This window comes from Aspergillus neoniger, assembly GCF_003184625.1.
Source record: "Aspergillus neoniger CBS 115656 unplaced genomic scaffold BO87scaffold_63, whole genome shotgun sequence".
Classification (NCBI taxonomy): domain Eukaryota; kingdom Fungi; phylum Ascomycota; class Eurotiomycetes; order Eurotiales; family Aspergillaceae; genus Aspergillus; species Aspergillus neoniger.
The window spans coordinates 1-13,093 of NW_020291191.1; the positions used below are offsets into that span (position 1 = coordinate 1).

A 13,093-nucleotide genomic window follows, 5' to 3' on the forward strand; every position below is an offset into this window, starting at 1 on the left:
TATGGGATTCTCAGCTGAGTTGGGTAGTCAAGAGATGATTACTTTAGTTAGTAAGGATTCTTGATTTCCAGCCAACAGCTTTTATATAATTCTTATTAATAAATAAAAATAATCTTTAATCTAGTATATATATATATTATTAGATATTAAGAAAAGCAGCTTATTTTTAAGAAAGTTATTAAGACTATAAAGTATATAATTATTAATATAAATCTGTACTTATTTTATAGAATAACAAGATTAGTATTATATAAGTATTAAAAATAGAAAGTTAAACTTAGTAGAGTATATATAATAATTAGAATATTATCTTCAGATTTTTTTTTTATATATTGTACAGGTAGAAATAAATAATAATCTTTATATTAACTGGTTTTTTAGAAGTCTTTTTATATAAAAAAGTATTCTGGCAGATATTCTCTTCTTTAAATATTATTATATAAGGATTAATACTAGATAAGATAATTTATATATATAAACCAGGTTATACAGGTTATAACTCAGGCAATATAATAAAATTAATATAAATAATTTATTAAGATAAAGAATTAACTGCCTGGCAGGTTAGATATTATTAAATATAAGTAAAATAAAATTAGCCAGTAAAAGAGTAATAATTAGTCTAGAAAAGAGTTATTTTATATAAAAGATATCTTGTATAAATAATATCTTATATAAAAAATATTAATTTTTTATTTTATACAGGGAAGAGCAGGATCTTAAGATTTTAAATAAATAATAAAATAAAAAAAATAGTAAATAAAAAATATATAATTACTATAGATAGCTACTCTGATCTCTATTATTTAATTTAATTAAATATTCTGGTTAGTATTTTAAATAATATCAGATTAAATTTAGTACCTGATTTTATATATATTATTACCTGCTTCTGTAAGCTAAGATAAATTATATAAAAAAAAGCTTCTATTTTATTTAGATATACTAGTAATAACTTTTCAGAATTAAAGCCTAGTCTCAGTAAGATTCTCTAATATTATTCTAAAATTTTTACAGACAGATACTCAGCTATATTCTAGTCTTATACAGTATTTCTTAATTACTGGAGAGACTTTTCATGTATAAAAAAACTATAATTAGTTATATATTTTAAATAATAATAATTTATATATAGCTGACCAGAAATAATATATAATCTTTTTTATTACTTCCAGATACTGTATTAATTCTAGATATATATATATAATAAAACCTGCGTCTGAAGAATAAATATATAGACTATATATAAAATAATCTAATCTAATATTATATCTTTAAAGAAGTCTTCTACTTTAATTAAAATTTTAAAGTAATTCTATATTAATTAATACAGAGATATTCAAGGATTGGTCCGTCTGTATATATATAATATTAAAAAAATAATAATTTATTTAATTATATTTATTAAGTCTTAATTCTTTAATTTATAGTATTGGATCTAAAGATATAATATTGTATTATCTTAATCTCTAGCTTATATATTTTTCAAAGATAGTAGTAAGCTTTAGTAAATAAAGATATTTTTAATTTATAATTTAAATAAATCTTATAATAGATAATTTTCTGTTTATATATAGTATTAAGATATTATTATATAATATTAACTGATATACAAGTATTAATATTAATATAAATTCAGATAATATAATAAGAGTATATATTAATAACTGTATAAATTTAGATATTATATAAATCTAGTTTTATATAATTATCTATAGATTAGATATAATCTGGTCCAGAAATAGTATATAAACTATGACTTTACTGTATATTATTTTATTATTATTATATAGTCTCAGGTATAATTATACAATAAATATTATATAATTAATATCTGAAGAAAGATCTTAGTTAATAAAATATTAATATATAACTGCTCTCTGTACAGACCTTAAAATAATAAGATATTTATTATATATATAAGTAAATAAAAACTCTTATCTATAATCTTTAATAATTTCTTTATTATATATTTTAAGCAGGTATTTTATAGCTATATTATTCTAGAGCTGATATTTATTAGAATTATTTATTTATCAGACAAGGTCTTACTCTATATAAATTTATTAAAATATTTATAAAGAGACAGTGTATCCTTCAGCTTGTAAAGTATATAGAATCTTTATATTAAAAAAATATTTCTTAAAGAATAATTTCTTGATCCGGCTGTGTAGAGAAGAATTAGTAATAATTATATAATTATATTTATTAATATTCCAATTACTTAATCTAATCTTGATTATATACTCGTGGACTTGTACATAGTATTATATCTTAATAATAAAAATAATATAAGCTGTAGAATAGTTCTTATAGAATAGACTAATAATCTCAGTCTTGTACAGCTCAAGATCAATAGCTAAATATATTATAATTAATACTATGATAAATAAATAAAGTACTGTATATAGAGTAATAATAAGTATCATATAATAGTGAGGTCAGCGGTGAGCGTACTTCAATACCAAAAATCGTTTTTGCCCGATGGCCGCTATTAACCGCCGTACCACACCGCCCAGACTCATTCATTCATCGTCATCAACCCCAACTGCTTGTTCGGATAGCCTCGGTCTTCCTTTACTTTGAGTGACTTCTGGCTTTAAGAAGACTTACAATGATATGGTACTTTGTCACTTTGTAGTTCCTGAGCAATATACCCATCTAGTCCAATCAGCTCTTTCAGGGACATGTTATCCTCGGGGATCATACCTATTTAGATTAACCTCGCTAATTAGGATTGCGGGGATCCAGACTGCTGCAAAGTAAGCAGGGATCTTTGTGACCAACTAGTAATCAAATGTGACTGTGATTAGTTGTTGATAAAGCTACAGCTGCAAAGGACTCCCACTTATCAGTTGCAGGGCTGTGCTCTGATGATAGTAGAGCGGGGTGAAGATATATTATCACCTAAGGGACTGAATATACTACTTCACTATAGTACTTTTATTTTCCGTACATGGACGTGGAGATCTGCCTCTTGCTGGATATAATTCCAGTCATACTCCCAGATCTATACCTTCGCATTTTTTGCTTCTAAAATTGCTTGTAGCCGCCACTCACATATGAAATGAAAGCGGTCTACCTACTACTCTGCAACTGCTTCACATCTCATCCCCCCTACAACCCTAACCCCAACCCCAACCACCAACCAAACATGGACTTCGATCCTATCGCAGAAAGAAAACAAGAACAAAAAGCCACAGCCTGGCTCCGTCTCTGGTCCAGCCGGCAGCCAGAGCTCCTATCAATGCACCTTGCCCACAAACACCGACCAGCCAGCGGCAAACCCGTCTCCGCATGCCTCTGGAAAAGCGGAGCATTCAACATCTGCTATCGAGTAAGATACAACAGCAACGAAGAACCAGATATCATCATCCGTTTCGCCGCTCTAGGAAGAGCCATTCTCCGCCGAGAAAAAGTCCAAAATGAAGTCGCAACAATGAACTACCTCCGCAAGACCACCTCGATCCCCATCCCCGAAGTATACGCCTCGGGCATCTGCTGGGCAGGTCCCTACATAATCATGTCATTCATCGAGGGTGTACCACTATCGCAGCCCCTTAAGAACCCTTCTGTCGAAGGACGACCAGTCCTAAACCCACAGATAAGCAATCACAGCTTGAAGCACGCATACCGCGAAATGGCCATCCTAGTCCTCGAGCTCTCCAGAGTAGAATTCGACTCCATCGGCGCACTCGAAGAAACAGAGCATGAATGCTTCAACATCACCAAACGACCTCTTACCTTCAACATGAACGAACTAATGGCCTCCGCAAACATACCACTAGAAGCATTCCCACCTCCCTCTCACACCTTCACTTCATCCACAGATTACCTCCGCTCCCTAGCTACACAGCATCTCCTCCACCTTCGTCTACAACAACAAAAACCCTCCATCACCAGCGAAGAAAACTTCCAGCGAAGACTGCTCGCTCGCTACCTATTCCTAAACCTAACGAAGAACCTCCACCTCACTAACCCCCATGGCCCCTTCCGTCTCTACTGCGACGACTTCCGTCCCTCAAACGTCCTCATAGATCTCAATACCTCTCGCATCTCAGCCGTGATTGACTGGGAATTCACCTACGCTGCCCCAGCTGAGTTCACATACGTAGCGCCCTGGTGGCTGTTACTCCAGAGTCCGGAGGACTGGGAGGGGGATCTGCATCAATTCCTGGATCGGTATATTCCCCGATTCTATGTGTTTTTGGAAGTATTGCGTGAGTGTGAAGACGAATTAATGGGGCAGGGGCTTCTCTCTGAGTCCCAGCGGTTGTCTCCGAGGATAGGCGAGTCCTTGGACAATGGGCTATTTTGGGTGTCTTGCCGCGAGGTATAGTTCTATGTTTGATGAGATTTATTGGGAGTTTGTTGATCGGCGGTTTTATGGAGATTTGGGGTCTTTGCAGGATCGTGTACGGCTGTTGAGTGAGGAGCAGCGGCGGGAGATGGATGAGCTGGTGAGAGGTAAGTCTGGTCGGTGTGATAGGGGTGAAGATGAGTTTGAAGATCATTATCCGATTGATGTGTTACTTGAGCTATGATTTCAGGTGTTACACCAACATGAGGTGTATATTGTTCAATTATCCAAGCCGACAATAGCTAATCCACAGTACCTGCCATGCAAAAAGGGTATCTATCATAACCTTCGCCCCAAAAAGCTGCACCATCCAAAACCCCAAAATAGACAAAGGGAACCAGAAGAAAATGTACATAAAGTCCTATACAAGTATAACCCGGAAGGGTTTCACGTCCGTCGACCGGATGATCTTCTGCCATCGGAAGGAGACCCCGGTTCTTCATCCACGAACCGGACGCTAGTGCCCAGTGCGCTCGCTCGTCCAGTACGGCGTCTAGTCGAGTCGGTTCGAGGCAGAACAGTACCGACGCGCAAAAGTCGACTGGCAAATGGAGTGTAAGAGGGCGTCGCAGGAGTAGTGGAAGCCTGCGCCATGGCCCGCGCTCTGGCGGCTCGTTTGGATGGCGAGGTGAGGAAGTTTGGTGTCGCCAGCGGCGTAGTCGAGGCCAATTGAATTTGGCTGTTTGCGGCCACAGCTAGGTCGTTGGTCTTAAAGGGAGTAGTGGTTTGATACCAAGGATCGAAAATGCGTCGGTTCGGCTCGGCTTCGAAGGTCGCTCCATCATAGTTTCTCGTCGGACTTATCAGAGGCCCTGGTAAATCCCGCGACTCGGACTTCACGCGTGCTTTCTCCAGCCAGCTACGGAACATGCTTCGACAGTGCTTCCTTAGGTTTCGTTCCTTCATCGCCTCGGCGGTCTCGGAGAAGCTCTTGACCTGGAAGACACGGAAGCTGAGCTTCCGCAGCTGGATGTTGGCCTGGCCGAGGACATGCTCCCGATTCACGTTGTTTGCTTGTTGCTCCTGGCGCTGATACACAAGCAAGGCCTCGACCCAGCGCGTCAGTTGTTCGCCAACAATTTGGCGCGCATAGTGATCATCGGCCGCATCGCAGTCCTGGAGGCGATTTAAGGTTTTCTCTTGCCATCGAGGTACAAGCTCGGACGCCATTGCCAAGCAGTGTTGCCGTGAGAATTGCAGGGCTTGCTGCCCCAGACCTGCCATATGTAAGGACCTGGAGTGCCAATGAGATAGAGCTTTCGATGCCAGATTGATCTTGATCTTCCTCCGAGTCTGGATATACGCTTGTTGGCGACGCTTTTTGGCAGATTCAACTGTCGCGACGCGCCATTTCTTGGTGAACTTGGTAGCCAGGAAGTAGTATCTGGCGGTATTAGCCCATCCCTCTATCTTGACCACATGCTGATATTTGGAACGCCAGGCCACAAGCGATTCCTGCGCTAAGCGTGGAGCGTAGAACTCAGAGGCAACCATCTCCCTCTCGCGTTGCAACGATAGCTGATCCCGCCAGCGTTCCAGCTTGGATCGGAGCAAGTCTTCGTTTCGTTGCTCCTCAAATACCTCCGCACGGTCAAGCAATTCGGCATAAGTTCTCCGAACGTTAGTCACAAAGACCGAGAAAACTTCCCGCTTGATGCGCTGCTCCCTAATGCGCTGCATGAGACGGTATCTCTCTGCTAAAATCCATTTGTACATCGCTTCGAGCTTGATACGTTCCTCAATTCGCGCATAGAGAGCCTGACAGCGAAGCTGGTCATTCCACGTTGTCCACGCATTGCGTATAATCCGTTGCCGATCCATCTCCCGTGCCTGCTTCAGCATTTGAGCGCGATGCACCCACTGCGAGTACGCCGCTTGAAGGATATGTGTGTCCACCATTCTTGTAACATGGTTAGCAACCGGGGCTAAATGAGCTTGAGCCCTCCATTCTATCAGCTTCTCCTCCAGAACCTTGCGGCGCTCCGTCAATGCTACTTGTTGCTCCCTCGCAATGACACCTTGAGTCCTTTCATGCCATAGTTGCATTACCCATCCCACAGCATATTGCTTATTGCGGGCATCAATCTCATGAATGCACTCCCTGTTGGTTCGAAACTTGCGCAACCAGTACAACAGAGAGCGTCTCTTGAGGCAATAGTCGTACCACTGAGGGGCACGCTGTTCGCAGAAGCTCCAGAACCACTGCCAATAGAATGTATGTTTCGACTTCTCCCTACTGATAACAACCGCCTTCTCTTCCGCCTGTTTGACCTCTCTGGTCCTTTTTAGCCAGGCAGCAAAAGGTTTTCGCAGAGCGAAGCGCTGGGCTTTCATCTCATTGACTGCGGTGATCTCACGCCATGCATGGAAGTACTTGACGCTAAGGATATGTCGCCGAGCTGCAGATGTCCGAGCAAGTTCCTCTGCAGTCAGTTGCGCCCAGTGAGAGAACGCCTTGGTGAGGAGAAAGAGATCCCGAGCCCGTCCCGCGCGCTCTTCCAGATGCTTGAAGAATCTCTCCGTTCGCTCTTCCTGCCGTCTGTCGCGGATGATGGTATGCCACGTTTGAAACGCCTGTCGAAGCAAGGTATTTCGATCTCGATTTACGGCGACCATCTCCATATTATGGTGGCTCTGTCTGGCCTGTATCGCCCTCTTAACCCACTGCGTGAGAAGTCGACGGTTGATGGCCCGTTGGCGGTACATATTGAAAGTCGATGCATCTCGCAGCAGATCCGAAAGCGATGGCCTATATAGCATTTCCGGCGGCATCTCTGGCCGTTCAAGGGGACTGATGCTATCGTCACTGGAGGACACTGAAGATGATTGCTCTCCCTCTTCATCGGAGCCATTTGAGGATGTTTTCGAGCGCCGGGCTCGTGAGGCTTCCGCTATTCTCTCTGAGCGATCGCGGTCGACGGCAGACCGGGCATAGAGTCCATTGGGAAGAGGCTTCTCGTCAGCCGGCGGCGGCTGAGCAGACGAAGATTGCGTAGCCAGAAAGTCCATCCGACTCATGAGCCGGCGACCCACGTCGATAAACTGTGCCATCAATTGAGTTCTGTCGGGGGACTCCGCTTCTGGAGAGACCCGCGTATGCTTCGGGGACGGCGACGGCTTCGTGAACGGATACTCAGGCTTCCCGACTTGTATTCGCGACATGGACGACCGTGAGCTTGGGCGGTTGATGAAGCTTCTCTGAGTTGGATCGTCGCCAACATCGTACATGGAATTGAAGGACGCCCGCCTTCGCAGAGGTGTCTGTAGTTGTTTTTGTGGCTGTGGCTGCGTTGAGTCCTCCCGGGTGTCGCGTATCCTTCGCCTAGGCCTGCTTTCGATGGAGGGTACACTGTCCGGGTACGTCTCATCGTAGGTATCATCCTCGCCGCCGAATTCAATGACAATGCCCATTCGTTCGAGGAGGTTTTCGAATTTGTCGAAGAGCGACTCTCCTACGACATGTTTGCTTCCCATTTTGAGCAAGAAGCGCATACAGGCATAGCCTGGATCCGCGTCGACGCCATGTTCGGCAATAACCTCGTCGTAGGCCTTGAATAGCACACGGTACGGGAGTCGCTCGACTTCTGGATCCCTCTCCGCACGGGTAATGACTTGGTAGAGGAGGCCGACATCTATGTTGAACAATAAGCAATCAGCATTTCGCAAAAGTAAACAAGACTATGAAGAAGTGTGGAGGGGGTGCTAGTAATGCGACAGGGCATACCTTCATCGGTGAGCGCCGGGTCTTCATGGGACAAAGGTCTTCGCTGAAGGGGAACGGGAGGCATCGAACTGTCCGCGAACTAAGGCGCGTTTTTCGCATATGGCTCATGGAGACGGAACAGGGAATCATTAAGCATCGCGGAACAGGCACACACACACACAAACACACACACACACACACACACACACACACACGGACACGGTCGGGGGTGGTGTTGCTAGGTGGGTTGTCAGAGGCCCACAATGCTCCAGGCCGCAAAGTCAAGCTAAAGTCAAGTTAGACCGCAAGAGAGATCCCCAAACGGACCGGTGGGACCCAATGGCACGGCCGGGCGACAAGGCATTGACTTTTTATCAGTCAAAAAGCCAAGTTGTTTTTGCTTTGCTTTTGCTTTTCGTGTCGCGCCGGCGATGGGAATGTGCTGGGTCATGTGATGAGATTATGTAACGGGGGTAAGGTCCAGCAGTCACGCTTTGGATAGAAGGAACAATCAATCACCTGTAGATAGTACTTAAGTCTTTAACTTTTTGTGTGGCAAAGACACTGAGCAAGATGCCGTCAACAAAGACAAGACCCATTGAGAAGTTTGCAAAGGCTGCCTCGAAGTGCTCGGTCGAGGTATGTTAAAATATGAATCTCTGAATCTGTTCACCTCAACTGACAGATGGGCTTTCAGGCCGCTGCGTATGGCAAATGCGTCGTTGCGGACTACAATGCCGTGCAAAAGGACATGTGTGCCAAGGAGTTCATGAAGCTCAAGGACTGCTTTCTGGTAGGAAGAAAACCCGCATCTCCAAAGACTTCATCTGTAACATGGCTAATTCACGCTTGACAGGCGGCCTCGAAGAAAGTTTAATGGTGGATGATGGGTTGCAGGAGAACTACATGATTTAGGCGCATTGGGCTGTTTGGCTTCTACTAGCATGTATGGCGGTGTCTGTATAGGAAAGGTCTCTACAGGTATATGTAAAAACTTATTATCATGAACGTGTGTAATCTTATTCATCCATCAACTAAACAAAATGTCAAAACATCGTAACTAGCGGGAATTGTATGGTCTAAGCTATCAACATCTTATCTGTGTGAATCGATCAAACCTCTACAACTTGAGCAGACGCAACAGGAAAGTGGCCTTTTGTACTTCTTGCTCTTCTTGGATGATCATTCCCGGCTCCTCTCCGCTGGGCACCTTGCCGTCCACAAGCTCGTAGCGGTCGAGCGGTCTGCGCACAACCTTTTCGATGGCCTTGGCTTGCGTCTCAAACGCCTTGTTGATGCCCACATCCTCGGGATCCGACAGGACGGCATACTCCATCTTCACATCATCAGTAGGAACAAGACCCGCCTTCTTACGAAGACGCTGCAGACGGTTGATGATCTCACGGCCCAACCCTTGCTCGGCCAACTCGGGGTACAGGTTAGCGTCCAGGATGGTCAGCAAGTCGCTATCCGTGTTGGGTTCCATGTTGGCCGACGCGCTGTCCTCCTTCATTCCACGCTTCACGACCAGATCACCTTCAACAAGCTCAATGCCGTCAACAAGCATCTTCTTGTCGGCGACGAACTTCTTCACGTCCTCGCTGGTCAGAGAGGGCAAGGCCTTCTTGACCTTCTGGACCTCCTTCTTCAGCTTCTTGCCCAACGTAGGCCAGTCGGCGGTCACACTGTACTGGACGTTGTACTTCTCCTCGTCCGAGGACAGGACAAGCTCAAGAACGTTCAGCTCCTCGAGGATGTATCCCTGCAGGGACTTCACATCGTCCAGGTACTGCTGATCCTGGTGGATGACAACGAGAGTCTTCAGCGGCGTCTTCAGACCAATGTTCCGACGTTCACGGGAGATACGAGCCATATCAATGACCTTCTGCATCCGGCCAACGCGCCTCTCGACAACCTCATCGAAAAGCTCTTCCCGAACCTCGGGGAAGGGAAGGAAGTGGACACTGCGGCTGTCCTCGCTACGGAGCGCCTCGGGGATGTGAGGGAGAAGCTTCAGGTAGATGGTGTCGGTAAGGAAAGGAGTGAAGGGAGCCAGGCCCCGGACCAGGGTGTACAGGACCTCGAAGAGGGTGTTCAGGGCATGCTGGGTATCATCGACACCGTTCTCACCCTTGAGACGTCTGCGGTTGAAACGAATGTACCAGTTGGTGGTGTTGTCGATCAACTCAAGCAGGCGAGGAACGACAGTGTACAGACGGTACCCGGCCATCTCCTCGTTGACGAACTTGAGAAGACTCTGGCAACTGGCCAGGATCCAGCGGTCCATGACGTTGGTGTTAGTAGCCTCCGCCTTAGGATCAAAGGTGTAATCGAAGCCCTGCGTCTTCTTGAACAGAGCGGCTTGACCCTCGAAGAACTTGTAGCTGTTCCAGAGGGGAAGCAGAACCTTGGCGACAATCTCCTTGACACCCGACTCCTTGAACCGAAGGGGCTCAGCGCGCACAACTGGAGAGTTGATCAAGTAGAGGCGAAGAGCATCAGAACCGTAACGCTCCATGACGAGGGAGGGATCAGGGTAGTTCTTAAGTCTCTTGGACATCTTCTTTCCATCCTCTGCGAGAACAATGCCGTTGACGACACAGTTCTTGAAAGGAAGCTTGCCAAAGAGGTGGGTACCAAGCACAGTCAGGGTGTAGAACCAACCACGAGTCTGGTCAAGACCCTCCGCGATGAAGTCACCGGGGAAGCTGTTCTCGAACTGTTCCTTGTTCTCAAAGGGGTAGTGCTGGGATGCATAAGGCATGCTGCCAGACTCAAACCAGCAATCAAACACCTCGCTAACACGGCGAAGGACGCCCTTGCCCTGCTTGCTGGGGATGGTGATCTTGTCGACTTTGTCGCGGTGCAGGTCGGTGAGTTCACCCTCGTAACCACTAAGCTGCTTGAGTTCCTCGGCACTACCAACGGCGACAACCTCCTTGAAATCATCGCTCACCCACAAGGGCAGAGGAGTACCCCAGAAACGGTTTCTCGAGATGTTCCAGTCGCGAGCATTCTGGATCCAGCTGGAGAAGCGTCTCTCCTTGACGAAGCTCGGCACCCAGTGGGAGTCGTCAATGCCCTGGAGCATCTGAGGGATGATAGGACCGATCTTGACGAACCAAGCCGGCACGGCCCGGTAGATCAAGGGAGTGTCGGAACGCCAGCAGAAGGGGTAGCTGTGAGTAATCTGGCTGTCGACAACCAGGCGTCCAGCAGCCTTCAGGTGCTTGATAATACCCCTGTCGGCAGCCTTGACGTGTTGGCCCTCGAAGTCCTTCACTTCGGCTGTGTAGCAACCCTTTTCGTCAACAGGGTTAGGGGGAAGACGGCTCTCACTGATGACGCCGTTCTCCATGCCAACTCTGTAATCGTCCTCACCAAAGGCGGGAGCCTGGTGGACGATACCGGTACCGTCCTCAGCAGTAACGTACTCGGCGTTAAGGACCCGGAAACCGTGCTCCTTGAACTCTTCGTAGAAGTAATCGAAGAGGGGCTGGTACTTCCAGTCCTTCATGGTAGCGCCCTTAAAGCGGTCGACGATCTTGAACTTGGCCTTCTTGGGGTCCTTGTACAGCGTCCGGAGCAGAGACTCGAGCAGAATGTAGTGCTTTCCAGATGCCTCGTCGAGGATCTTGATGTATTCAAAGGTGGGGTTGACCGCGAGGGCGATGTTCGAGGGCAGGGTCCATGGGGTGGTCGTCCATGCAAGAAGGGAAGTCTCGGGCTCGTGGACGAGGGGGAATGTGACGACGACGGCAGGGTCTTGCACATCCTTGTAGTTTTGTTGAGCCTCGAAGTTACTGAGGGGGGTGTTGAGAGCGGTCGAGTAAGGCATGACGCGGTAGCCTCTGTAGACAAGGTCCTTGTCGAACAGTTGCTTGAAGACCCACCACACTGATTCCATGAAGCTCACGTTCATGGTCTATAATGCATGGTCAGCATATGTAGAGACCGCGGGGTATAAGATGATGGGCCTGTCTACCTTGTAGTCATTGTCAAAGTCGATCCAACGACCCAGTCGCTCGATAGTTTGACGCCATTCCGAAGCAAATCTCATGACAATGGCTCTGCACTCCTCGTTGTACTTCTCAATACCAATTTTCTCGACGGCCTCGAGACCCGACATGCCCAGCTTCTTGTCGATCTCGTACTCGATGGGCACACCATGGGTGTCCCAGCCAAAGCGACGCTCGACATAGTGACCCTTCATAGACCAATAACGGGGAATGATATCCTTGATGGTCGAGGCCAACAAGTGACCATAGTGAGGCAGACCGGTAGCGAAGGGAGGGCCATCGTAGAAGGTGTATGGTTTACGACCTTCGGAGAGCTCAACCTGCCTCCGGAAGGCGTTGATCTCCCTCCACCTTTGGAGGATGGCCTCCTCCTCGCGGGGAAAATCAATGGACATGACGGGCGAGGGGGGAAGGGAAGAGGAGGTGACAGGGAGGAAATCTGTCGACTTGCGATCTTCCAGCGAGGGATCCGCGGGGTAGATTTAAAGCCCGATTGAAGGTTGCGCACAAGCGGCAGAATCGTTTTGACTCACCCCGCGCACCATTTTTTTGTCTCCACTGGCCAATCAGCACCCGCTTCGCCTACCGCCGACATCAGCCGGCGTGACTGTCCTTCTTTCAATGCGTATTCATAAACATCTCTAAATATGGAATAGTTTGGCTCAGGTACACTGTACAATGGCTACTACGCTAGTCACAAGGCTGATTCCCATCTTTGATGTACAAATTGGGACTAACCTCCCATGGCTCTGACTCACTCATGCTTTCTTCGTTATTGGAATGCAATCCAGGGCTGTCGCAACTCATGGCTGCTACGCCCTGCGCCTCATGCAAGGACCACCAATAATGGCATTTCCATTAGGCTTCCTCCTCTTCCTCATCCTCGTCCTCTTCCTCCTCGTCCTCATCATCTTCAGCTTCGGACACTTCTTGACCGAGATCCTTCAAACGTTGCTATGGAACAGTATGAGTCATCTGCATAGTCATTGGGTTAGGGCCAGTGGACTTACC

General features: G+C 46.1%; 4 protein-coding genes across 4 annotated transcripts; 2 read left to right on the top strand and 2 right to left on the bottom strand.

The window, feature by feature from the left end:
* Positions 1–3,154: 3,154 nt before the first annotated feature.
* Positions 3,155–4,544, top strand: BO87DRAFT_411127 (phosphotransferase family protein; the record flags this gene model as incomplete). The annotated part of the gene is made up of 2 exons (XM_025626404.1): positions 3,155–4,318; positions 4,356–4,544. 2 exons carry the CDS (start codon positions 3,155–3,157, stop codon positions 4,542–4,544), a joined length of 1,353 nt encoding a protein of 450 aa, XP_025474075.1.
* A 28-nt stretch (positions 4,545–4,572) lies between these two features.
* BO87DRAFT_381205 (Sfi1 family protein) lies at positions 4,573–8,437 on the bottom strand. The gene is made up of 2 exons (XM_025624476.1): positions 8,085–8,437; positions 4,573–7,992 (listed from the first exon to the last, which is right to left on the bottom strand). Exons 1-2 carry the CDS (start codon positions 8,146–8,148, stop codon positions 4,748–4,750), a joined length of 3,309 nt encoding a protein of 1,102 aa, XP_025474076.1. The 5' UTR covers positions 8,149–8,437; the 3' UTR covers positions 4,573–4,747.
* Positions 8,438–8,578: 141 nt separating this feature from the next.
* On the top strand, positions 8,579–9,208 carry BO87DRAFT_213097 (uncharacterized protein). The gene is made up of 3 exons (XM_025618632.1): positions 8,579–8,702; positions 8,761–8,856; positions 8,920–9,208. The coding sequence occupies exons 1-3, from the start codon at positions 8,637–8,639 to the stop codon at positions 8,938–8,940; spliced, it is 183 nt and encodes a 60-aa protein (XP_025474077.1). The 5' UTR covers positions 8,579–8,636; the 3' UTR covers positions 8,941–9,208.
* BO87DRAFT_463663 (isoleucine--tRNA ligase ILS1) lies at positions 9,064–12,640 on the bottom strand. Its single transcript, XM_025629247.1, has 2 exons — positions 12,049–12,640; positions 9,064–11,988 (listed from the first exon to the last, which is right to left on the bottom strand). The coding sequence occupies exons 1-2, from the start codon at positions 12,475–12,477 to the stop codon at positions 9,184–9,186; spliced, it is 3,234 nt and encodes a 1,077-aa protein (XP_025474078.1). The 5' UTR covers positions 12,478–12,640; the 3' UTR covers positions 9,064–9,183.
* Positions 12,641–13,093: the final 453 nt, after the last annotated feature.